Below are 24,326 nucleotides of genomic sequence, written 5' to 3'. Positions count from 1 at the left end.
CGCTGCACAGCGGGCTCAGCGTGCCCTGGGTGCGGGGATGCCCCGGGCTGGCCCCGGTCTGCCCTGGCAGAGGAGGCAGGGCGGCACGGGAGGCGCTCCAGCGGAGGCTGGGGCACAGCCACCACCCTCTGAGTGACGGGAGACACCGAGTGCCACCAAATGGGAGGGTTTCCTGCAGCCCCTCTGCCCAAGGCAGGTGGGCTGAGCTCCCCTGGATGGGGCACTACAGGAATACAGGTGCTGGTGGCATCAGGCCCTGGCACTGGGCTCCCCTCTGCTCTCTGCTGCTGCTTGGCAGAGTTGCTTCGCTCCTCAGCGCTCCTGGAATACCTGGAAAGTTTGTTCGCTGTAGTTTGGGAAGCATTTGCACCCCTGGAGTGCCTGGGGGGGTTCCTCCTCCTCTGCTGCCTCGCAGGGCAGTGCAAACCTTTTGCCAGTGGAGGCTGGGTGAGGGCACGGCCCTTGGCACCCTGGCACCTTTCTGGGGCAGGCGGCAGGCTGATGCTGATGCTCTGGCTCACCCACGCTGCTGAGGGCACTAAGGGGGCCCTGAGGATGTGTGTGAGGCCACAGCTGTGCTGTGACCCAGGCCAGCAGCCCCGTCCCCTGGGCCGTGTGAGGCTGCAGCCCCCCGTGCCCCATCCCCGGTGTGGCTGAGTCAATGCACCCACCCACCGCATCCAGCGTGTGACTCACAGCTTTTCATGCACTGCCGTGAATCACTCACAGCCACACCGCTGACTTTGGTGACAGCTGAGAAGAGAAACCTGTCCCCCCGGCGCTCCCCCAGCACCTCTGCTGCTGCCAGGCGGGCTCCCGGTGACCCAAGGAACTCCTGTGAGTGGCACTCTGGTGATGGCAGCCGGAGTTTCTGCTCACTCCTGCATCCCGTGGCTGCCTGGATCCGTGGTGCCACTGAGGATGCTCGTGGCTGCATTTATGGGTGGACACTGGGCTGATGCAGTCATGGGGTGACTCTTGTGCTCTGCTTGCCAGATTGGGGTGACTGTGGTGTTGTTCTGAGCCCGAGGGAACAGCCTTCATTTCCCTCAGGCCAGGGGTGCCTTTGGGTTGGTTCTCCCATCACCGCTCTCTTTCCCCCCACTGCCTCGGTGGTGTGGAGCCCCACGCAGAGCCCCTGCTCTGGGCTCTCCGCAGCCCCCGAGAGCAGCAGCGCTGTCTGAGCCCCGGCTGAGCAGCTGGTGATGAGCAAGAGCTGTCAGGAAAAGCGCCAGATCCCCCCTGGCTCCGGCTGCTCCTCTGGTGGCTGGCAGATGGCGGTGGCCAGCTCGGCTGGTGCCGGCGCTGCTCTCGGCTGCCCTGGCTCCGCTCGCTCCCCCGGGGCCGGAGGTGCCCGCTGGGACTCAAAAGAGACTCGCTAATTAACCTCCCCGGGGGCCGCTGGCTGTCACCTTCCTGCCTCTGCTGGAGACAGTCCAAAGGAGCAGCCTGGGGACACGCTGCCTTCTCCTGCCTCCCCGGGTAGGGATTCCAGCGAGCCAGCCACGGGCAGGGATTCCAGGGACCCTGCATCCCTCCCCAGCCATGGGCAGGGATTCCAGGGACCCTGCATCCCTCCCCAGCCATGGGCAGGGATTCCAGGGACCCTGCATCCCTCCTCAGCCTCAGACAGGGATTCCAGGGACCCTGCATCCCTCCCCAGCCATGGGCAGGGATTCCAGGGACCCTGCATCCCTCCCCAGCCATGGACAGGGATTCCAGGGACCCTGCATCCCTCCCCAGCCATGGACAGGGATTCCAGGGACCCTGCATCCCTCCCAACCTCAGACAGGGATTCCAGGGAGCCTGCATCCCTCCCCAGCCATGGGCAGGGATTCCAGTGACCCTGCATCCCTCCCCAGCCTCAGGCAGGGATTCCAGGGACCCTGCATCCCTCCCTAGCCTCAGACAGGGATTCCAGGGACCCTGCATCCCTCCCCAGCCTCAGACAGGGATTCCAGCCATCCTGCATTCCTCCCCAGCCACCCACAGGCTTGCTGGGGTTAGTGGAGCATCCCTGTGTCCCCACTCCAGTGGTGTGTCTAGCTGGAGATGATAAATAAATCCAGTGCCTTGCAGCACCACAGAGCTCCAGGGAAGGCACAGCCAAGGAGCAGAGGAGACCAGTCAGGCTCCCCAGGTGCCTTCCAGGTCTCAGCCTGCCCCTCATCCATCTCCCGAGACTTTTCCATGCTGCTTTGCTTTATCCCTGCCTGTTGCTCTTGCGAAAGCTCTTTCCATCCTCCCCTCCCGGTGCCGGCTCCCCACCAGCAGGTCCCCTCCTTCCTTCCTGCTCCCTGCGGCTGAAATGAAGTGCTGGAGTATTTCAGGGATGTCAAAACATACCATTAGTCACGGGCGTGAGGCCTCGTGCCTGGGGAGAGGCTGCTGAGCTCTCTGTCAGGCTGAGGAATGATCAGGGCAGGCGGGAGCCCAGGGCCTTGGCGTGAAGGCTTTGGGCTTTCTCCCTTTCTGGCACCTCTGGCATCATCCTGGCTTTGCTCTCAGCCAGCAGGTTGGCTCAGGTGCTCCCTGGTACCAATTGTTGCACAGTTCCCCAGCGATGCTGGGATGTGGCATCTGCAAAGTGAGGGGGGTGGGATTCTCCCCAAAAAAATCCCATGTCAAGGCGACCCTCCCATCGTGCTGTTTATTGGCTCAGAAGGGTTGTTCTTCCTCTTCTTTGGCAGAGATCTGTTGGGATCTGTGCTCCCTGCTTCAGAGGCTGCCTGCTGTGGATTTAAATCCAGTATTGGGTTTTCCAGGCAGTTGTTTAAAGGAAGCAGCACGGGCACCAAAACACCCGCTCTGCAGTTTGCCTTCCACAGGCATCTGTGCTTCCCTGCCTGGTTCTGGGTTATTGTTCTGTTTCTTTAGTGCCAAAACACTCGATTTCCTCTCACTTAACGAGCAGGGAATGGGGGATCCCATTAAAAACACCCCAAACTCCTGGTGTGCAGCCCCTGCCCACCAGCACTGGAGATGTCTGAGCCTGATCTCTGAAGGAAAGGCAGCAGAAAGCTCAAAATTATCAAGGGGAAGTGGATCAAGGCTCAGATCCCATGGTTCTGCAAGGACTGCTGCCTATAAATAAGCACAAACCAGGCTGGAAAGGTGCCTCAAAGCACAGAGGTGTGGGCAGGCCTGAGCCTTACCCCTGACAGCACATCCCTGGAGAGGGCTCATTAAGCTGTGGCTAATATTTTTGTGAAGTTTCCTGGTGCAGCCAAGAGCATTTGCATTCCCCTTGCCTTGTTTGTCCAAGCTGCAGGCAGAAGGTGCTGAGGCTTCCCAAGCAGGGCTGGGAAATCATAACCTGGTTTAAAATTAATTAAACTGGGCCCTTCAAGCAAAAGAGCACTTCTTGTGCTCATGTGAAATCATGTTCCCGTGTCCTGGATGAGCCCCGTGGCGGGTCAGGGTGGTACTTCCACGTCGGTTTTGAGATGAGTTTTAATTGAAACCTCGTGTGCTGCCTGTGCCTGAGCAAATCAGGCTGTACCGAATGGGAGTCGCTCAAGATGGTGGCTAATTACTGTCATTAACTGAGCAACACTTTGGGCTACTCTTCCTCCTGCTCTGCCTCTCATCCTGGCCCCTGGGGAGTGAGTGGCTGCAGCAGGCAGGGAAGGATCACACCCAGCAGTGGGGTTGTCTGTCTGGCCATCCTGAGCCTCTGCTTTCCTCAAAAATAGGAGATTTTCTCTCTGGAAGCAGCTTGTGAGGGGAGTATTGTTGCTGTGGGCATGGCTGAAGCTGGGACCCTTCTTGTGGTGTGATACAGGGTGAGAAATTCCATCCCAAAATCTTACGAGTGTGAGTTGAGACAGATGGGACGTGTTGGGAAACAGGGGCAGCCCTTGAGTTTTCCCCTCCCTGCTTTCCCCTGTGGGATTTTTCCCCGTGATGGGGTCCCTCCTTCAGTTCTGCCCCACCCAACGCTGGCTTTGGGTGTTTGGTTCTGGCTCCCCAAACCTTAAAAAAGCCCTGTTTACAGAACCTGTCCCTGCTGTCTGGCTCCGTGGGCTGCGCTCGCCGGCTCCCAGCGAAATGTGTCACTTGCACCCAGCGTTATTTTTAGAGCTGAGGTTTGCAGAATGCAAAGGCTGGGCAGGTTTTTCCAGGGTGCCGGATTCCTGGGAGGAGGAGGAGGAAGAGGAAGAGGGGACTGGGTTGATCTCTTGCTCTGTGCCACTGTGTGGTGGCTGCTGCTCCACCAGCGTCCTCTGCTCACGTGGCTCTTCCACATCTGCATGGGGATTTATGGATCCTTCCTTCCTCTCTACTTGTCCTTTCTTTTGGTCCTCCTTGCTCTGTGCTCAGTGGTGCTGCTGCCTCCCTGTTCCATCTTTGGAGGCTGCTCTGGGTTCCTGGTGTCCCTGCCTGTCCCTGCCTGTCTTTCCAGCCCTTTTCCTTGCCCGGGAGCAGCTGCACTGTGTCCAGGGTTGGTTGGGATGGACAGGCAGCAGGAATGGGCTGGAAGGCAGCTGCTCTGGAGCTGTGGGAAGCTGGTCCTGCCAGAAGAACTTTGCTTTATCCAGGTTCACCTTCACACCTGTCTGTGGAGCCCCTCCCCTCTCCTTCCAGCCTGCTTCTGGTCCAGGCTGGAAAGGCACCAGCCTTGCACCCTGTACATCAGCCTGCTGTCCTGGAAACCCTCTCCCTGCATCCTGAGCTCTGGGAGAGGCTCCTTCCCCTTCCAGCCCTTCTTGTCCCGGAGCTGTCACCCCTGGAGCTGTCCCAGGGCCATGCTCTCTGCAGATCCTGGGGCATCAGAAGTGCTGTTGGGTCTTGGAGCACTTTGCACTGTCACAGGGAGTGAGGAATGCCCTTAAATGCCTTTTTGTGGGTTGGAGTGATGCTGAGCAAGGAGGGAGGAAATCAGCTCCTCAGGGTGATCCAGGGAATCCTGTGTGTTGGACCAGGGTGCAAAACCAGCACACCATGGACAGGGATGTCCCCACAGCCTTGGAAGCAGCAGTTTGGTAGAAACTGAAATGCTTCTGTGGTGTGAAGCTGGTTTGCACCAGGCAAAATCATGAGAGCCAGTAAAAAGGGTGAGAAGAGGGTAGAAGTTTTAAAAGCATCCAGATCTAATGGTGTATGCAATAGGAAGCTGAAGGTTTGGAGGCTTCAGGTTTGAAAGCCATCTTTTAAATCTGGTGCTGTTTTTCCTGTGGTGGATGTGACATAAAAAGCAAAACTGAAGTGAAGTGTGTCTGCTGTGTTGGAGTAGGCACTTTCCACCAGACAAAATGACTTTTTTCCTTTCTTGTCCCCCCATCTTGGCACTTTTGCCCCCAGCAGATCTCTCCTGCCCTGTGCCTGGCTACCACCCCACACCCTGGCAGGCAGCACCTGTGTGTGCTATTAAAGATCTTGCAGGGAGAATTCCTCACTCTCCTGCATGATTTTTCCCCTATCCCACTGAGTTATGGTCTGGGCTCTGGGTCTGGACCTTTGGGGTGGTCCAGGCTCTGGGTCTGGACCTTTGGGGTGGTCCAGTCTCTGGATCTGGACCTTTGGGGTGGTCCAGGCTCTGGATCTGGACCTTTGGGGTGCTGTTTCCCTTGTCCCCGCGCTGCGTGGCTGGGGATGCTGCGGTGTGCCCTGCCTGCCTCCTGTTCCAGCCCTGCTTCCAGGCACCTGCCAAACCTCCCTCTGTGGCTGCCACATCTCCCTCGGCTCGCCTGTGACTGTCATGACTTTGTTTTAGTCACTTTGGCTGTGTTGCTCATGCAGGGAGCAGTTAGTGCTGCTCAGAGCGTTTATTAGCCTCGAAGCCGTCACCTATTTCCTACTTGTTATTCCAGGTATTTAATTTGCTTCTTGAGAGCTGGAGCTTGTTTTCCCTACGATTCCCTCTGAAGGGAGGTGGTTTTTCAGCTTCTGCCTCGGAGAGGGGGTGATGGAAAGGGCTTTGCTGTGCCTGGGGCTGTGGCTGAGCCTCAGAGCTGGGCTCTGACCTGGCGCTGTCCCTTGCTGGGATTTTTGGGTGGCTGGAGCTCGCCCAGAGCAAAAGCTGTAACCTGAATTAATGTTTTAATTATGCTGCTCTGTTCCCCAAGGGCTGCTCTCTTTGTTTTGAATTTGTTAAGCTCTTGCATGCATTTTTCCCTGCTCTCCTCACCGTGCAGCTCTTTGCAAGATGAGCTGGGGTGAGGTGATGAAAAGAAAAGCTGAAGCTGCTGTGATGGCTCAAATATGTATTTTACTAATAAAGGCTTCCTCTGTGAATGAAGTGCCCAGCAGCAGGACCAGAGTCAAAGCAAGGATTTAAATGCTTGGAAAAAAATCAGATTGGAGAGGTGTTTTCATCGCCCTCTGTTATTCCTCAGTTCCTTTAATAATTCAGGTGGGGTTTTTTCTATATTAAACAGACCAGACTTGGCAAATGAGTGGAATGTGGCTCCTGGAGCTACAGAGTAAGTACTGAGCCTTGACAGCTCTCCCTTCTGGGTGATATTGGATCCTTGCTATTGGAAAACACAAGTACCCTACACCAGGAATTGATCACCCTGTCTTGCAGCACATTATTATTATTATTATTGCTGTGTGGGATTGCACTGGGAAAGGTTTCCATCTGCCCAGGTGTGATGGGCTAACTCACAGTGGCATGTTGGGGTGGGAATAACCTCCCCATCCCCTGCCTCAGCTTTAGGGGCTCCTCTGAAGCTGGGCTGGGTGGATGTGGCTGCAGAAAGAGGCTGCCTGTGTGATTCTTGTGCCTTGGGGCACCTTCTGCACCCCTCAAATCACCCTGGCTTCGTGGCTGTGGCTGTGCAGCACTGTGGGGAGAAGACAAATCACCTCCCTCGGGCCATGCATGGTTCCCAGCACGATATAGAAAATCTGTCTTGGACTGCTTAATGTGTGTCCAAAGGGCTGGAGGCTGTGGGTGACTTGAAAAGGTCTCCTTGTGTGCTGGCCGCAATAAATGTCTTTGTTTGGCTTTTTAATCCCTTTTCTCCCCTTGCTCTGGGGCGGATCTGTAGCTTTGTGGATTCAAAGGTTGAGTGCTGCAGGCTCTGGGCTGATCCTGCTGCTCCCTTCAGCCGAGGAATGTAAACATTGCACTGGGATATAGAAATGTGTGAGGCTTTTAGTTTGTCACCTAAAAAAAAAAAATAGCTGGAAAACACTGGCTCTTGTATTAACTCTTGGCTTCTTGTATTAACTCTTGGCTTCTTGTATTAACTTTTTCAGGTCTGTCTGAAACTGGGCACAAGGAGGGAGGGCTGGAGGGATTTCTGGTCCAGCCCTATTTTGGTTGTGGAACGTTTTACTCTGGTGGCCTCTCAGCGATGCTTGGTGCAGTTGAGGGGGCTGTTGCCTCTAGTTCCTCTTGTGAATGCCAAATAACTGCATTTCTCATCTCCTCCCCAAACTCATGTTTTTCCACATCATGCTTCTTTTCTAGACTCTTCAGTAAATCAGCAGCTTGCTCGGTGTGTGTTTTCCTGAAGCCTCAGTGGCTGGGGCTGCTTTGGGACTTGCCAGGCACTGCTGTTCCTCCAGCTCTGAGCCAGGATTGCATCTCCATGGCACAGCACCTTGGGCTGGGCCAGCCTTTCCCCTCGAGCGAGCTGAATTTTCCCTGATTTCCTGCCTGCAGACCCCATAAATAACCAAAGCATCCCGAGGTTTGCAGGGTGCACTGTGGTGGATTGAGGTGACACCGAGTTTTTAGCTCCATGGAGGGACGTGGGGGCTGAGCTTGGGTCATGCTGGGAGTGCAATCTCACTGCCTGAGCCTTTCCTGGATGGCAGACCTCCAGCTGGGGCAGAGCTGACCCTGGGGGTGCTGGGGGGCTCTGTGCAGGTTGGATGAGGGGTCGAGCCCCTCGTTCCCTGCCGTGCAGGGTGAGAGCAGGCGCCTGGCACAGGAGATGTGCCAGCTCTCTGCACCAGCCTCTGGGGCTCGGGGGGAAGCCCAGCAGCAAGGGTGAAATCAGGCCAGTTCTGCTGGGTTTAGGGGGAGCTCCCATCCCTGCCACTCCTCCCCAAGTCCCATCAGGTGACAGCCTGGTGGCCCCATGCTTCTTACCCTCCCAAGGCAGTGTGGGGCCAGCCTGTGTTTCCATGCCCTGCTTTGGACCTGGGGTGAAAGTGCAGGTTTGACTCCTTAAATAATGAGCTGCTGCAGTGAATGCTGAAGTCGATGGCAGCAGTGACAGACCGTGGTTGCTGCTGTCCTTTTGTCCACAATATGTTGTTATGGAAGTGGCTTTCCCCCTCCTCTTCCTTTTGACTTAATTTGCCATTTGCAGCACAGGGGAATTTCTGGGAGGCTGCTTCTACTACAGGTTTGGTGGTTTTATTTTTTTTTTCCTTCCTTTTCTACAGCAGCTTTATAAATTTATCACTGCTCTGATTTAGGGCTTTTTTTTTTCTATTATTATTTTTTTTCCTCCTGGCATATGGAAATAGCAAGCTTGGGAAAAATGCAATCCGTTAGCCGTTTCAAGCAGGCTCTGCATCCACGGGGCTCCACGTCTCCCAGCAGGCTGAGATTTTTAGAAACAGTCAGTGTTACAGCTCCTGTGGGTGTGGAAAGCACCCAAACCTCTTTGAGAGATGCATTGCTGGGTGTGCAGCACCCTCAGCCAAGGCTTGTTTGGGGTTTGGGCTATGTGGTGGGGTCTGTGCTGTGGTGCTTTGCTTTCCACGTGGGCTGGAAGTGAAGGGATCTTGGACAGAGGTGTTGGCTCAGCTCCTGGACACACCTGGAAGTGAGCTGAGTACCTGGGCTTGCTCTGGATCCCCACCAGGCTCTGGGTGATTGCTGGAGATCCAAGGTGCCTGCAAAGAGCCTTGAACCACTGTGGATTATCCTTGCTTCCCAAAAGCCTCTCCAGAAGGGTCCCTTAGGTGCCAGGGCTTTGTTGAGTCTTGTGCCTCCTGGCACTGCAGGGATGCTGGCAGCTTGGGGAGATCTTAGGTGGCTCCACACCTTCCTTGGGCACTCCCTGGTGCTGAAAACCTTCCCTGCTGAGCTTTTGGGGCCAGGTTTTCTCTGCAAAATAAACCTGGCCGTGGTAGGAATGAGCCAAGGTGCAGCCTGAGTGTGCAAGGCTGGGGATCCCTCCCGAGGGGCTGTGGGAGGTGGGAAAAACGTGAGGGATCTGCTCTGTCATGGGCTGGCTCATGTGGAGGAGTGGTTTTAGCTTGAAGGTGTCAGTGCTTTGGCTCAAGGGTGTTTTGGGAGGAGATGTGCCAGATTTATGTCTTTGTGTCCAGTTGGTGCTTCCTCAATAAATTCTGGGATGGTTTGGGTTGGAAGGGACCTTAGAGATCATCTTGGTCTGGCACCCCTGCCATGGGGGGACACCTTCCATGAGACCAGGTTGCTCCAAGTGGCTTTGAACACTTCCAGGGGCTCCAGGGCATTCACAAGCAGGGCAGGAGGGAAGAGCAAGGTTCTGGACACAAGGCCTGCTAACTCCCTGCTGGCATGTTGGAGTTGTTCCCTCCCAGGAAGAAGGACCAGGACAGACCCTTTGCCTTCACCTGTTTGCCTGGACCCGTGGCTGCCCCATCCCTGGAAGTGTTCAAGGCCAGGCTGGACAGGGCTGGGAGCACCCTGGAGTCCCTGCCCATGGCACAGGGGCTGGAACAAGATCATCTTTAAGGTCCCTTCCAGCCCAAACCATTTATTGGGTCTGACCATTCCATGAGCCCCAGTGCAGTGATGAGCTGGGTGTCACTTGCAGGGGGGTGACCAATGAGCAATGCCTGTGGAGGGTGACAGAGCCTGTGAGCAGCTCTTGGAGAGGCCATAAACTCAGTGGTGGCAGCCACAGCTTCAGGGGAAGCCTTGGTTTCTCTGGAGGTGCCTGGTCCTGGCTGCAGTGCTGACCCTGTGGACCCTGAGCCAGGGACTCCCTGAGGTGGGGGATCCCCTCTGGGTGCTCAGAGGCTTTGAGCACCCCCTGTTTTCAGCTTGGGACTGTTCTTAGGGACTGTCCAGCCCGTTTCAGGCAGAGGGAAGGGTGTAAAACCCAGCACCACACGAGTGTGGTATTCCCAAATGGTGGTTCTGTGCTGCTGTGACAGAGTTTTGATGCACCCCAGGCAGATCCACAGAGCCTGGAGGAACACTGGAGCCCTCACAAGCGCTTCAGTTGGCAGCTGACACACAAACAAGGTTCAAAGCAAGAAAATGACCTGGTTTAAACCCAAAATGTTGGATGGCAGTCATGTATCAGTGCCAGTCTGGGGAGGGTGGATGTGTCAGCCTGGTCCCTTCTGGGAGGGATGGATTTTGGTTGCTGCCACTTTGAGCTGTGCAGGTGGGGGCTGGGGGCCACGAAGGATGATTGCCTGGTTCTCCCCAGCTCAGACGTGCTGCTGGGGCTCTGAATCCTGCTGGCAGACGGTGCATGGCTGGCATGGGGAAAATCAGCAGTGCGAAGCTATTTAGGAAGGAGTGAGTGGGCAAGAGGAGAGAGAGGGGGAGTGACGCTGCCAGAAATAGCCCTGCCCAGGGGCTGCAAGCCAATGGGCTCTGCTGGTGTCCACTGTGGGTTGGTGGGGAGCACAGGGCCGTGCTGGACAGCCGGGCAGTGCCAGCTGGGCAGTGCCAGGCTGGGGAGAGCCCCGTGGTGTGTGCAGGCCGGGCGGCACACGCCGGCAGTCTCGCGCCGCCGGGCCTCCGCCATCCCGGAGATGTCTAAAAGTTCCAGATGGCAGCTCCCTGGTGTAAAAAGAGCTCCGTGTGTGTGTGTGGCCTGTGGAGGAGCCTCGTCTGGAGCCTCTCCAGAGCTGGAGAGGGATGGATGGAGGGCCACCAGCGAGCAGCCAGCGCAGCGTGAGAGGCACCACAAACATGGTGAAGTCCAAGCTCCAAGGGCACGTGCTGCTGCAAAAGGGCCAGTTCCCTGGTGGATTTAGGAACTGATTGAATTGGGATTGATCTGGTGGATTAGGAACTGTGGGGCATCGTTTCAGCAGGGAGATGGAGCTGATGAGTGCAGCAGTCAGCTTGGGTCGGAGCAAAGCTCCGTGCCTGGGCTGGCTGCTCAGCCAGGGCTGTGGAGAATGCTGGGTTGAACTGATGCAGGTCTTATACAAAGAAGAAATGGGATGTGCATTGCTCTTTTCCTGCTGGACCTTCCCAGGCTCCAGCTTGGAGCAGCACTCAGCTTGGAGGCTGGGGCTAGGCTGTTATTCCTGGCTGTGCCTGCCCTCTTCTCCTCCACAAATTAGTCTCATCCTAAATTTGAGCTCATTTGCACCGTGCTTAAGTGTGCCACAAAGCAGCTGTCTGGCTGAAAGGTTGCTGTGGCAGGAATTATTCTGAGAAACGTTCTTCAGAGGGATGGAACAGCAGAGAGGAAATAATGCCACAGAGAGGAGAAGGAGGGAAGGCAGTCACGGCTCGGCGCCAGCGATTGTAGCGAGCGGATAAAAGAAGGGAAAGCAGCGCTGGGTGAGCTCCTGCTGGGAAAAGAACCATTTAGAGGAGGGAGCCCAAGGATAAATCAGTGGCTTTGGTCCAAAGGGAGGTGCTGGAGCTGCTGGCTGTGAGGAGGCAAGGCAGATGGGGGTGATCAGCGCCGCTGGGGCTGCGGTCTGGAGCAGAGCTGGCATCAGAGCTGGGGCAGAGCTGTGCTGCTGGAGGGAGAAGAGGCCACTGATGGTGGCTGGGGTCCAGCTGGGTGTATCTGAAAGAGCAGCGCCTCCAAATGCTGTGCTTCATGCCTGTCTCCTTGCCCAGATGGTTTCCAGAAGCACAGACACCTCAGCAAAGCAGCTGGGCTCGTGGCCAGGCTGGCTCAGACCCTCTGCAGGGTCCAGCCTTTGGCAGCCAAGAGGAAGCAGCCAGGCTTTCCTGAGGGATTTGGTGGTGTCCCCTGAGCAGGAGAGGGGCCCCTGGGACTTCCTGGGAGTGTGTGCATTGAGTAGGAGGTGAGAACTGTGTGCTTGCTGAGCCAGGTTATTAGTCCTGGTGGAAGAAGCAGGATTGCTGAAATGTTCTTTTTAGCTCCACAATAGCATTTATTTGTTTTGTTCCCATCTCCCAAAGTGTGGGAGAGACTGGGCTCAAAGGATGAGCTCTGGGGGTGTGTGGCAGCTTGGAGTGGCTGAGGATGGCAGGAACAGGGAAGGATGAGAAAGGGGAGGGGCTGGTCCAGGCTATTGGCCCTAAGCAGCAGTGTCCTGGGACATGCTTTCCTAGCCCGTAGGGAAGCTGGTTGTTTGCTGAGGGGTCCTCAGGGCCTGATTTCAGCGTGTGTGATGCTGCCAGGGCAAGAAATTTCTTTTTATTGTCCATTTGTCCCAACCCTGCTCAAGCCAGGATAAGGCAAATCCTCTCTGGGGTAAAGAGCAAGAGCAAAAGGAAAGCCTACTTTTCCTCCTTTAAGGTGGGATCAGGAAGGTTTTGCTCTGTTTACCAGGGATTTAGGGCTCTGCACTGTCCTAGTGCTTGTGGCTGTAGCTGCTGGTGAGGACCTTGCGGTGGAGGATGCACAGCACGTGCTCTCCATGGAATTCTGGAATGGCTTGGGTTGGAAGGGACCTTAGAGATCATCTTGGTCCAGCCCCATGGGACACTTTCCATGAGACCAAGCTGCTCAAAGTGGCTTTGAACACTTCCAGGCATGTGGGGGGCATTCACAACCTCTCTGGGCAGCCCATGCCTTACCACCCTCACCAGGAGGAATTTCTTCCTGTCCAGCATGGCAGGCCAGACTTCTCCTTTATCCCCTTCCCTTCTTCACCGTGCAATTTGTGCAAGAGATCGTCTTCATTTTTGCACAAACAATGAGACCTTTTCAGCAAATCTTTGTGCGTAATGGGAGCAGAAGTCAGAGAAGAATAAAGCCTGCTGTCGCTCACCTTGGTGGCATCCCTTTGTTTTCCCCTCTCAGGGGTGCTGTGACTCCTTTTGCCAGGAATCTGCTGTTTCCAGGATGGAGTAATTACCTGTGCAGGTCTATTAAGCACTGACACACATTGTGGTTCGTGAGTCACCTCAGCCAAGGCACTGTTGGAAATCAGAGCTTGTTTTCCCTGCCTTTGCCAGGTCAAACATTGATTTCGTGGCCACGGGATGCCACCCCCTGTGATGCTGCCATCCAAGCTGGGTGTCCTTCCTGCCCCAAGGAGACCTTAGAGCCCCTTCAGTGCTAAAAGAGGCTACAAGAGATCTGGAGAGGATCCAGAAGAGCAAGAAGAAGCAGCTTTCAAGAAGAGCACAGAGCGGCAGGAGAGTGAGAATGGCTTCACACTGACAGAGGGTGGGGTTAGATGGGATATTTGGGAAAAATTATTCTTCTCATGGCAGGGTAGTTTGAACTAGATGGGCTTTAAGGTCCCTTCCAAGCCAAATCATTCTGGGATCCTGGGACCACACACGTTCAGCCCTGATATGGGCAAGCAAACTTTTCCCAGGGCAGTGCACAGGAGAACTGACTGCTTCATGTGTGGCTCCCTATTTTTCCTTCTCCACCTGCATCAAATCCTCTTTATGTCTGTGGTTTCAAGCTGGCCTGATGTCCCCCAGCAGCAGCAGTGCCCTGCTCTCAGCTCCTTCCTGCAGGCTGCCTCCTTCCAGGTGGAGTGAGCCAGGGCTGGCTGCCTTCTGCCAGCAGTGCTTCCCAGAGGCTGCTCTATTTATTTTTAAAAGCATTTTCTTTCCCTGTTGCACAGCAACTTCTAACACACCCTGGCTCGTGCGGGTGGCTCCTGCTCCTCTCTGTACCTTGGCAATCCTTCAGCTGCTTTAGGGCTCAGGGGGATGGGGACTGATGCTGAGCTCTGATTTTTTGTGGGTTCTTCTTGTATTGTCTGAGCCCCGACGAAGGCGAGGCAAGGAAGGGATTTGACTTCATGATTTTAGAAGGCTAATTTATTATTTTATTATATTATATAAAATAATGCTATACTAAAGCATACTAAAGAATACAGAAGGGATACAACCAGAAAATTAGAAAGATACTACTGAAAACTCATGCCTCTTTCTTCTAGAGTCCGACACAGCTTGGCTGTGCTTGGTCATTAAGTTAAAACAATTCACATGAAACAATCACCTGTTGGCTAAACAATCTCCAAACCACATTTCAAAGCAGCAAAACACAGGAGAGGCAAAGGAGATACTATTGTTTTCCTTTTTCTCTGAGGCTTCTCAGCTTCCCAGGAGAGAAATCCTGGCAAAGGGATTTTTCTAGAAAATATGACAGTGACAGGTTCTCTCGTCCCCTTTGAAGTGTGCCAGCTCAGGCTGAGTTACCAGGCTTGGCAGCACTGCTTCCCATATTCCCATTCCCTGGGTGTGGGAGCAGCCGAGGTGTGATCTGCAGAGTCAGTGCTGCTGCTGTGCACTCAAAAAAAAATGTGGATTTGAGCTGTCCTTGTGGTGGTGGGGCTCTGCCCATGGCCCCCTGCACGCACTGGCTCTTGGATCACCAAATATCCATGGAATGGTGGGCTGGGCCGTGCAGATGGCACTGTCCCTGTGCCTGTGGCTGGGCAAGGGGACAGCGTGAGGCTGTTCCCATAGCTGTGCCCTGCCTTGGCTGCGTGCCCTGCCCTGGGCACAGAAGCAGGGAGCCCAGGAGGGCTGCTCAGCCTCTCCGAGGGGAATCTCCTCGTGCTGGGAGCAGAGGGAGAAGAGCAGCGTGGTTCCACAGGGGTGGCAGCCTGTACTCCGATGCAGGAGCAGAGCTAATTCCTGGAGGGTGGCCTGGAAATTCTCTTCAGGAGTCCTGGCTGTGCCCTTCTTTGGAAAGCAAGCTCCTGAGGGCGCGCTCCCTGCCTGTGCTCAGCGCTGCTGGGCTCTGGACACTGCTGCTGCACGGATCCCTCTGGCTCTCCCATCCTGGATTATTCCTGTTGCCAAGCTTGGTCCCTGCTGTTTGCAGAGCTGCTCCCAAAGGAGCAATCCCCCTCCTCTGCTGCTGGAAGAGCTCTACGTGGAACGCTGAGCTGTGCCAGGCTCGTCCCGTCCTCCCCGTTCCTGCCCACGGCGGATGGCACACACCCCCTCAGGTCTGTCTGTCTGTCTGTCTGCCTCTGCTCTGCTCTCCTGGGGGTTTGGGATGCTGCTGTGGAGCTGGAATTGGGGCTGGCAGGTTGTAGGTGTGCTGGATGTGTGATGAGATGCAGAGAGCTGCCTGCCCTGCAGGCAGAGGGGTTGAGATGAGGCTGTCTCAAAGGAGGTGCTGGAAGAGGTTTGGGTTGTCAGGATGGGTGTTCCCAATCTCTGTGCCTGCTTCTGCCCCCGTGCCAGGCCAGACAGCCCCGTCTCTCACTGCCACTGCAGCAGGGGTGTGCCTGCCCATGCTCTGAAAGCATCCTTGGGGCTGGGCTTTGCTGTTTCCTGGGGACAGGGTCCTGCCCCCCAGCAGTCTCTGTCTCTCCTGGCTCTCTGTGCTGAGTTCTTTGACATGCATTTATATAAATAGTTGGTGGTGTTGTTTAACAGTTGCTCTTAAAGGAGAGAGGAGATGATTTCATGTTTTGGTACTCCTGAAGCTGATCCCCTGGGAGGGGTGCTCTGTAGGAGGGCTCCTGTGCTCAGGGCTGTGCCCCCCGAGGTGAGCCCTCAAACCTGCTGGGAGCTCGCTGGCCTTGGAGATGCCTCCTGCCTGGGATGGGGCCTGAGCTCCACCTGGGCTCATCTTTTCCTGGGAAGCAGAAGTGGTGCTGAGCCCTGGGAGTGGACTCTGCTGCTGGAGCATCACTCCAGCTGTGACAATGCTGGTGTGGCAGAACAAAAGCTGTTTCCCAGACAAAAGGTTCTCTGATGTCTGCTGCTGAAGGTTCTCCCGGCCCGGAGCAGCTCCTGGGTGTTCTGAGCTCTGCTCTTTCCTCCATCTGATCATTGCAGGTGCTCCAGGAGTCTTTTTTGTGTTGTTTTGGTGTTGCTATGGCCCAGAAAATAGTGCGTAATATACACGTGGGTGATGAGAGAATGATGTTTTTTGAGCCAAGTGGCCTTTCTTTGATTCCACCATGTCCCTCTGCCCTCAACACACTGGCACATGTGATCCTGCTTTTCCTGACTCTCCCAGTTTGGTACATTTGACCTGATCCTTTCATCCACACCTTTTGCTGTGTGTAGGACTAAATCTGTGCAAGAAACCTCTGCCTGTAAAGCAGCCCTTTCCTTTCCCCTTCCCTTCCCTTCCCTTCCCTTCCCTTCCCTTCCCTTCCCTTCCCTTCCCTTCCCTTCCCTTCCCTTCCCTTCCCTTCCCTTCCCTTCCCTTCCCTTCCCTTCCCTTCCCTTCCCTTCCCTTCCCTTCCCTTCCCTTCCCTTCCCACCTTGTTTAAATCCCTCTGTTACTGCTGTACAAAGCTCCCAAGGCTGGATGCAGCCCCAGCTCTCACTGGGTCCCAGGGATGCTGGGAGCAGTTCTTCCCAGCAGAACCACTGCAGATCTGCCAGTGCTGGGGGCTTTGGGAGGGGGGTTTAATCCCACAAACCTTCACCCAGCATCAAATGACTAAAAATAACCCACTCACCAGCTGGCACCGCTCTGCAGAGCCCCAGATGGGCTGGAGCACCCAAGGGGGGCCCAGAGCTGACCCGGGCAGGGCTTACCCACCCCAGCATCCATGTCACTGCCAGGGGAAGTGCACGTGGCAGGAGAGGAAAAGGCCACGAGGATGAATCAGCCTCTCTCGCAGCCCATCTGTCTCTGTTTGGAAGGGCCCCACGCTGAAATTCTTCAGAGCTTCGGTGCTCTGCTTCTCCACACTGCCTCAGCTCCCCTTCCCCCTTGGAGCAGGGGCTGCTAATTAGCAGGGACTGGTAATTAGCAGCTCGGGGCAAGCATGGCTGGGTGGAGGGAGGCTCTTGGTTGTCCTGGAAGCCAAGCCCTGACCTGGGGAGAAGCAGGGCAGCATCCCCGTGCCTCGGGAAGGTGGAACCAGGCCAGGATGTCCCAGCACGTGAGCTCCCAGGGAGACCAGCCAAGCTCCTGTGGGCTGGTGAAATGGAGAATCCTTTCCTGACTTGAGGTGTCCCCTGGTGCTTGGGAGCAGCATCCTAGATGCTCTCACACAGATTTCTATGATGTGTATATATAGCTAGTATCATGCACATTTTTCATGCATACATATATTTAACAGCTTCTTGCTCTGATGCTGCTGTCAAAATCATCCTCCAAATTCCCAGGGAAGGCTGCTGAGCAGCTTGGCTGCCTGTGGAATACGCCACAGCCAGGGTTTGTCCATGCTGCCCTCTCTGGGAAGGGACTTCTGCTTCCCTGCTCTCCGGGGAAGCTCAGCCCTGTGGAGCAGCACAGCATTCAAACCTTTTGCTTTAACTCCGGGGGTTTTGGTAAAAGTTGTTCAGCTAATGGAAGCAAAGAGCTCACCCAGCGCCTTAAGTGCCGAGTGTAGTTATTATGGTAATACACCTTCCACTTGGCTAAAGGCTTGATTGCTGCCATTGTAACACAAACACCCGCACAGAAAAACCCTAAAAGGAATTTCCTCCTCGCTGCTGCTGCGAACCTGCTCCTCCCTGCGGCTCTTTATTAGTTAATCAGCTGCCAGAGGGGGAGAAAAATGAAGCATGGTGTGAGATCTCTGGGTCTCCTCCTGCCTGCTGGGGCTGTGGCACGTGGCTGGGGTTGAGATAACGGGGTTGAGATAATAGGGTTGAGATAACAGGGCTGAGATAACGGGCTGGGTCTCTCCAGGATGCTCTATAGAGGATCTCTGTGTGCTTCTTCTTCCATCATTTGTGGTCCTGTGCTTGAAAAAGCCTTTTCTCAGTGGTCTGTGGGGTGGGCGTGCTGCTGTTGTGTCCCATCTCAGCCCACACTGATGTACAGGCCACGGGGCCAGGGCTGCTCGGGGTTTGGCTGTGGAAATTCCAAGGAAGGAAGGAAGGAAGGAAGGACTCCAGGAAGGAAGGAAGGACTCCAGGAAAGAAAGACTCCAGGAAGAAAGGATGGGCTCCAGGAAGGAAGAACTCCAGGAAGGACTCCAGGAATGAAGGATGGACTCCAGGAAAGAAGGACTCCAGGAAGGAAGGACGGGCTTCAGGAAGGAAGGAAGGAGAGGAAAAGCACAAGTGCCAATGTTTTTGTAGCTCAATATCCCCTCTCTGATTCAGTTTGGCCATTCTCAGTGCCCCGTGGCCATGGTTTTATTCAGATGATTTCTCCGCAGCAGGAGCTAACAGTGATTTTCCCAACTTTTATTGCTTTTAGAATGAAATTTGGGAGGTGAGAGCTTCTAGAGGCTTCAGTTTAATGTATTGGAAGCGTGATTTGTGTCACAGTGCAGGGTTCCTTGGGTCTCTGGTATCAAACACAGACCAGCTGGGCAGTGACATCCCTGTTCCTGTGGCAGGGGCTGGGAAACCACATGTGGGACCACAGGGGCGTCAGTACAGGTGGATGTGCTGTTTTCCTGTGCTGTTCTTAGCCTCTAATTGTCATTAGTGGAGGTGTGAAGTCATTTTCTGCCTGCTGTTAACAGGGAGCTGTGTGGCAATCTGGGTTTATTCCCAGGAAAGGGTTGGTTTGCAGCTGGAAGGGCTCAGAGGCACTGAAACCTGAAGGGAGCCTACAGGAAAAATGGAGAGGAATTATTTCTGAGGGCCTGGAGTGACAGGACAAAGGGGAGTGGCTTCACACGGACAGAAAAGGTTTAAGTTAGATATTAGGAGAAAATTCTGCCCTGTGAAGCACTGGCACAGGGTGCCCAGAGAAGCTGTGGCTGCCCCTGGATCCCTGGAAGTGTCCAAGGCCAGGCTGGATGGGGCTTGGAGCAGCCTGGTCTAGTGGAAAGTGTCCCTGCCTTTGTCAGGGGAGTTAGAACAAGATGAATTTAAAGTTTTTTTCCCAACCCAGGCCATTTTGTCACACACGTAAGTTCTATGTTATTAAGAAAATCCAGGCTCGAGGCAGGGCTGCTGGCTGGCTCCGTGGTCCTGGCCCTGGCCATGCCTCTTTCCAGCACAGCCCAAGCTGTGGGTCCCCAACAACAGGGGCAGGGCTGGCATTTAAACAGCAGAAACCAAATTATGTGAGCCAATGTGGTGTTTTTCCCATTAATTCAGACTTTGGGTAAAAATAAAGTGTTTGTTTTCAGTGTGTGAGGAGGGGTCCAAAGGCCAGAAGAGGGGCAGGTGCCCTGGTGCCAGATGCTCTGTACCTGGCATGTGGCATCCCTCGTTAGCGTGAAACCTCGTCAGCTTTCCTTAACAAAATGTTCTGGCATCCTCCCTTCTCTCCTTGTCACTTCTCCAGAGGGAACGTGGCTCGTTCTGCTGGCAGCGTGAGCCCTGTTTGCTCGGGCGGAGGCAGAGCTAATTATTTCTGTTTATTTCCTCAAACTTTCTCAGTGTTTTGTTTGAGGGCTCTTCCTGAGCTTTCCCTCTTGCCCCCAAGCCTGGGGGTCAGCTGGAGTGGGAGATGCCCTGGGAGGCATCAGCAGAGCCAGGGTCTGTGGGGGTGCTGGACCTGCCCTTGGGATTTATCCTCGTTTGCTCTTGGCTAATTGTCCTCAGGCATGGCTGAAACCTGGAGTGTTCACGCGTGGTGTGCATGAAATCCTCCTGTCCTTGCCAGGGAAATGTTTAGGAAAGGAACAGGGCTAATGGCTGTTTAAAAAAAAACAGAACAAAACAAACAGAAGCTGAACAAAACCTAACCAAACAAAAAACCAAACCAGAAAGCTCACCAACCACAGGAAAAAAAAAAACAAAACCTAAAAAAAGCCCCCAAAACCCAAAGAAACCTGGAGTTAAACTTTAAAAGGGGAGGGTTGAGAATGAGCAGAGCAATATGAAAAGGAAAAGCAGAAGCTGGTGGAAATGAGATATGATGAAGGTGTCCAGAACTGACTTGAAGAAGTAATTAATGCTCCTAAAAAAAGTCGCATGGGTAAGCAAAGTAGTGGAGTGGAGGATCCGTTTATAGCTCTCAGTGGGAGCAGCCAAACTCCTCTTATCAATGTGCTAATTAATTTGCTGAGGCTCTTGCTGGCAGTTGCCTTCTTCTTTCCGGAGAGCTCGCCAAGGGCTGAGTGCCCCTTGGGCTGGACTGCTTTAAATCTGAGGGTGACTTTGGATGCTTTCTATTTACAGAGCATTACCTGAAGGAAATGGGATATTCCCCAGGGAATTATCCCTTCCCCTCGTGAGGAATGGCAGGCTTATTTTGACAAGTATTGTGGCCATGTTGTCCCCTCAGTTACTGTATTTTTTTCCCCCCTGTATTTAATTTATTTTTGCTTCTGGTGTGGTGCTCCCCAGCCTTTATCCCATCCTCTCTTCTCACCTCCCTGTTTGTTCTGGAGGTATCTCCAAATGATGCCCTGGGAAGGGGTTATGATGAAGATGTGCTTAGCTTGCTGCATGACTGAGGGATTCAAATCCTCCTTTTCCTTGCTGGGTTGCTTTCTCCTGCATTAGAGATGGAGTTAGGAAGGGAACAATGGCTTTGGCTGCCTGCTGCTTTCTCTCATCCCCTCTTCTACCTTCATCACGGGCAAATGCTATACAGGCAATTTCTGGGACTGCCAAATCAAAGCCTTTCCTGCACCAATAATAGGTTGAACAGAACTTTTCCAACATGAAAATAAAGCATTTCACCATGGCTTTGGGTGTAGTCTTGGCCACGAGCATCTCCTGTCTGTAGGGATAGAGGAGATCACCCGCTTTGCTTGGCCAAGGAGCAGAGCACTGCTCCGTGTGGTGTTCCTGGCACTGTTCCCCTGCCTTTGGTTCCCTTGTGCAGCTCCCAGCTGACAGCCACGCTGGTATTTCCCCATCCAGCCCCATCAGGTGCCTGTCTCTAGGGGTCCCTTGAGTGTGGGGCTGGAGGGGGATCTGGATGCTCCAGACAGGCGTAGAGGAAAACCAACCAAATGGAAGGAGCCCGGCGTGGCTTGATCCATGTGTCCCAAATGCTTTTTCCCATCTCATCGAGCTGTGCTGCTCCAGGGAGGGCTGGCTAAAGGGTCAGGGAGCTGCAGGTTCAAGAGGTTCAGTTGGGAAGGATGAGGGAGGCAGGAGGTGCTGCCCCTTGCCCCAACCGTGGGGATCCAGTGATGTGTGTCCTGCTGTGAGAGGGTCCAGCCCGACAAACCAAGGACGAATGGGACTTTTGGTTGATGTGGGAGGAATGGAGGGAATTGTGGGGCAAAACCAGCAAACCCCAGCCCGACAAACCAAGGAGAAATGGGACCTTTGGTTGATGTGGGAGGAATGGAGGGAATTGTGGGGCAAACCCAGCAAACCCCTGAGCCTCCCTGTGCTGTTCCCTTCCAGAGTGATGAGCCCCAGCAGCAGCAGCCGCCATGCTGGGATTCGGGACGTGCTCCATGGGCGCCCCGGCGCGGGCGGCTGAGCTGGACGCCGCCTCGTCCCGCTGCATCCTGGCCCTGCCCGAGGAGGAGACGTGGCGCCAGCACCGCCTGGGCCTGATGCAGAACACCCAGTCCTGCAACCTGCTGGAGCCCCAGAGCCTGGCCCAGGCCCTGGTGTCGCGCGCCGCCTCCTTCGACGCCCTGTGCGATTCCCGCTGCCGCGACGGCGAGGCGGCCGGCGCCGTGGAGCTGGGGCTGGCCCAGCTGGTGGCCGTGAGCCCCGAGGTGATCAAGCGGCGGCGGGGAGGGCTCATCGAGCAGAGGGACATCATCAAGGCGCACGAGGCACACAAGATGCAGAGCACGCCCCAGGCGCGGAGGAAGGAGTGGGAGTAAGTACCGGAGAGCCCCGTGTGGTGTTCGCGTTCTCTGAAAAATCCCTTCACCCAGGATTTTTCACCTGGGAAGCTGAGAGGCCTCAGAGAAAAGGGAAACAATTCTTGTCTCAATTGCTTCTCCTGTGTTGTGCTCATGTGGAATGTGTTTGGAGATTGTTTATCCAAAGGTGATTGCCTGGTTGGACTCCCGTGTGACTCTTTGGCCAATCAGGGCCAGGCTGTGTCAGGACTCTGGAGAGAGTCACGAGTTTTCATTATTATCTTTTTAGCATTCAGTAAGTATCCTTTCTGTATTCTTTAGTATAGTTAGTATAGAAATCTTCAATATAATATAGTATAATAAATTAACCTTCTAAAGACATAAAATCAGATGCATCATTCCTGCCTTCATCAGGGCATCCCTACAAATGGAATAGCCCCCAGCCCAGGTGGGCAGCTGGGGGGAGTGGGAGCATTCCCTTCCTGTGTGGGGCAGCTGGGAGGGACTGGAGGTGTCCTCTCGGCTCCCTGTGGGGCAGCCAGGGCCAGCTGTGCTCCGTCTCCTGGCTCTGAGCTGGAGGGTGACATCCCGTGGGAATGGCGTGTCCCCAAACTGGGGGGTGGTAGGCAAAAGTTGGAAGCTCTCTGTTTTGGAAGTCCTCCAGGCAGTTTCCCTTGGCTGTGTCTGGGTATTTAGATAATGTTTGGGGCTGTTGCTTTTCTGCTTTTGCTGTGGCTTGACCCAGCTGAGAGGGGATTATCTGTAGATATGGTGGTTGGAGACATTTTTTGTGGGATTTGGAAGTGCTGAGCCAACGGCTGGACTTGATCTTAGAGGTTTTTTCCATGATTTGTGTTCAATTCTAAAAAGCACCGAAGTCTTCCTGAATCAGGGCAAGCTGCGACATTAACAAACTTGAGAAAACAAGAGCTAGGACCTGCAGGTTTTATTTATTATTTTCCTTTAATCAACTTATTCTCATGGTTTGCCTTGGTGCTGTGAGAAAAGCCCAGCTGCAAGTCCTGGATTAGCCTCTCTCACCCCACACTCACTGTGTGACAAGGCTGCGGCCACGTGCTTCAGTCCCACATTGAATAACGTAAGATTAACAAAAATAAGTATTATTAATGATAATCATATCAATATTAACGATACATTAATAAAATAATTATTTATATTTATATTTATATTTATATTTATATTTATATTTATATTTATATTTATATTTATATTTATTAATAAACTTCCCCTCCCTGTGCCTGCCCAGTAATCAGCCTGGGATAAGCTGTTGCAGCACATCCTACTCCACTATCACTGGTGTGGAGCAGTTCCCTGCCTCCAGAACCTGATTTGGGGAATAATGTTTAACAAAACACCCAAAGGAGAGGGGAGCCCCCGAATTAATTAGATGTGGCACGTTGCTTTGGCAAGATCTAGGTCAGCACTCCGCTGCTCGTGTGAGGCTGGTAGGGTTTCTTTGGGATGGTTTCCATGATAAAACACTTGTGATAGGGCTGAGGCTGCCCTGCTGTTTTTGGAGAGCAGCCCATGGCTGGGGCTGGGCTCTCCCTGGCCCTGCTCATCCCTTTGTGCCCAGGGAAACTCCTGGCCTGACTCAGGCAGCTTTGCAGGGGAAATAATAAATTGCCATATGGGCTCAGCAGGGGCTCAGTGCCTCGTTATCTTTTGCAGCCCCCTGGGGGTGCCAGATGAATAAATCATGGCGGGGCAGGAAGCCGAGGGGTGGCCTCGTTAATTGCCGGCTCTCTAATTAGCGGCCTGCAGCTCCCCAGCTCTGCTTGGTGGCAGGGACGTGGAGCTGGAGCTCTTCCTGCTCCTGCTGGTGGGATGTGCCCACCTTTGGCTGCCCTCAGTTGCTCCATCCACCAACCCAATATCTAAAAAAAAAGCCCGAAAGTCCAATATTTCTGTTTTTAACGCAGTGGGAATGCTCAGACAGCAGTGCCAAGTGCTGCCATCCCAATGTGGTTTAAGAGGACGTTCCCCCAGGCTGGAAGGGTCCTGTCTTTGCATTTCCCAGCTCCTGGGTGCTGGGTTTGTGATTTCATCCCACTTTGTGATGGCTTTCTGGAAGCCTGGGGAGGACAATGGGCTCTGGCCCTTGGGCTTAGCAGACCCCATGTCCCACTGAGCACCAGAGCCCCACTGCCTGCCTCTGCCAGGCCCCTTCCTGGGGTCTGGTGAGCACCAAGGGGCTTGGTCTGCTCCTTTCCCAGATTTCTGTACCCTGCTACCCCATCAGCCCACAGAAACCACGTGCCAGAGGGTCCTGCTTTAACATCAAACATCAGGAGGAGAGGGACTTTTGATGAGGGAATGCAGGGGCAGGATGGGGGAGAATGGCTTTAAGCTGGAAGTGAGTGGGTTTAAGGTTAAGAATTCTTGACTGTGAGGGTGGGCAGGCCCTGGCACAGGGTGCCCAGAGAAGCTGTGGCTGCCCCATCCCTGAAAGTGTTCAAGGCCAGGTTGGACAGAGCTTGGAGCATCCTGGTCAGGTGGAAGGGAGGCTCAAACAAGATGTCTTGAAGGTCCCTTCCAATCCAAACCTTTCCATCCTTCTGGCACAAGCCATCAGTGTTCTCCCCAAGAGCTTTGCCAAAGCCCAGGCAGGTGTGCAGAACCAGCAACCCCAGCAGCAGAGATGTTTTCTG

General features: G+C 54.3%; 1 protein-coding gene across 8 annotated transcripts in view; it reads left to right on the top strand.

Moving 5' to 3' along the window:
* CACNA1E (calcium voltage-gated channel subunit alpha1 E) overlaps positions 1-24,326 on the top strand; it is a 137,236-nt gene that overhangs the window by 1,077 nt on the left and 111,833 nt on the right. For all 8 annotated transcript variants that reach the window (XR_010366041.1, XM_064427638.1, XM_064427633.1 and 5 more), the window contains exon 2: positions 21,239-21,668. Coding sequence is in view for 7 of the 8 variants with exons in the window: in XM_064427638.1 (XP_064283708.1) it covers positions 21,268-21,668 (401 nt within the window). In the remaining variant the exon portion in view is untranslated. The remainder of the gene's footprint in view (positions 1-21,238; positions 21,669-24,326) is intronic.

This window comes from Passer domesticus, chromosome 7 (genome assembly GCF_036417665.1).
Source record: "Passer domesticus isolate bPasDom1 chromosome 7, bPasDom1.hap1, whole genome shotgun sequence".
Lineage (NCBI taxonomy): Eukaryota > Metazoa > Chordata > Aves > Passeriformes > Passeridae > Passer > Passer domesticus.
The sequence above is the reverse complement of the archived record's forward strand: the minus strand, read 5'-3'. Positions and strand labels throughout refer to the sequence as shown.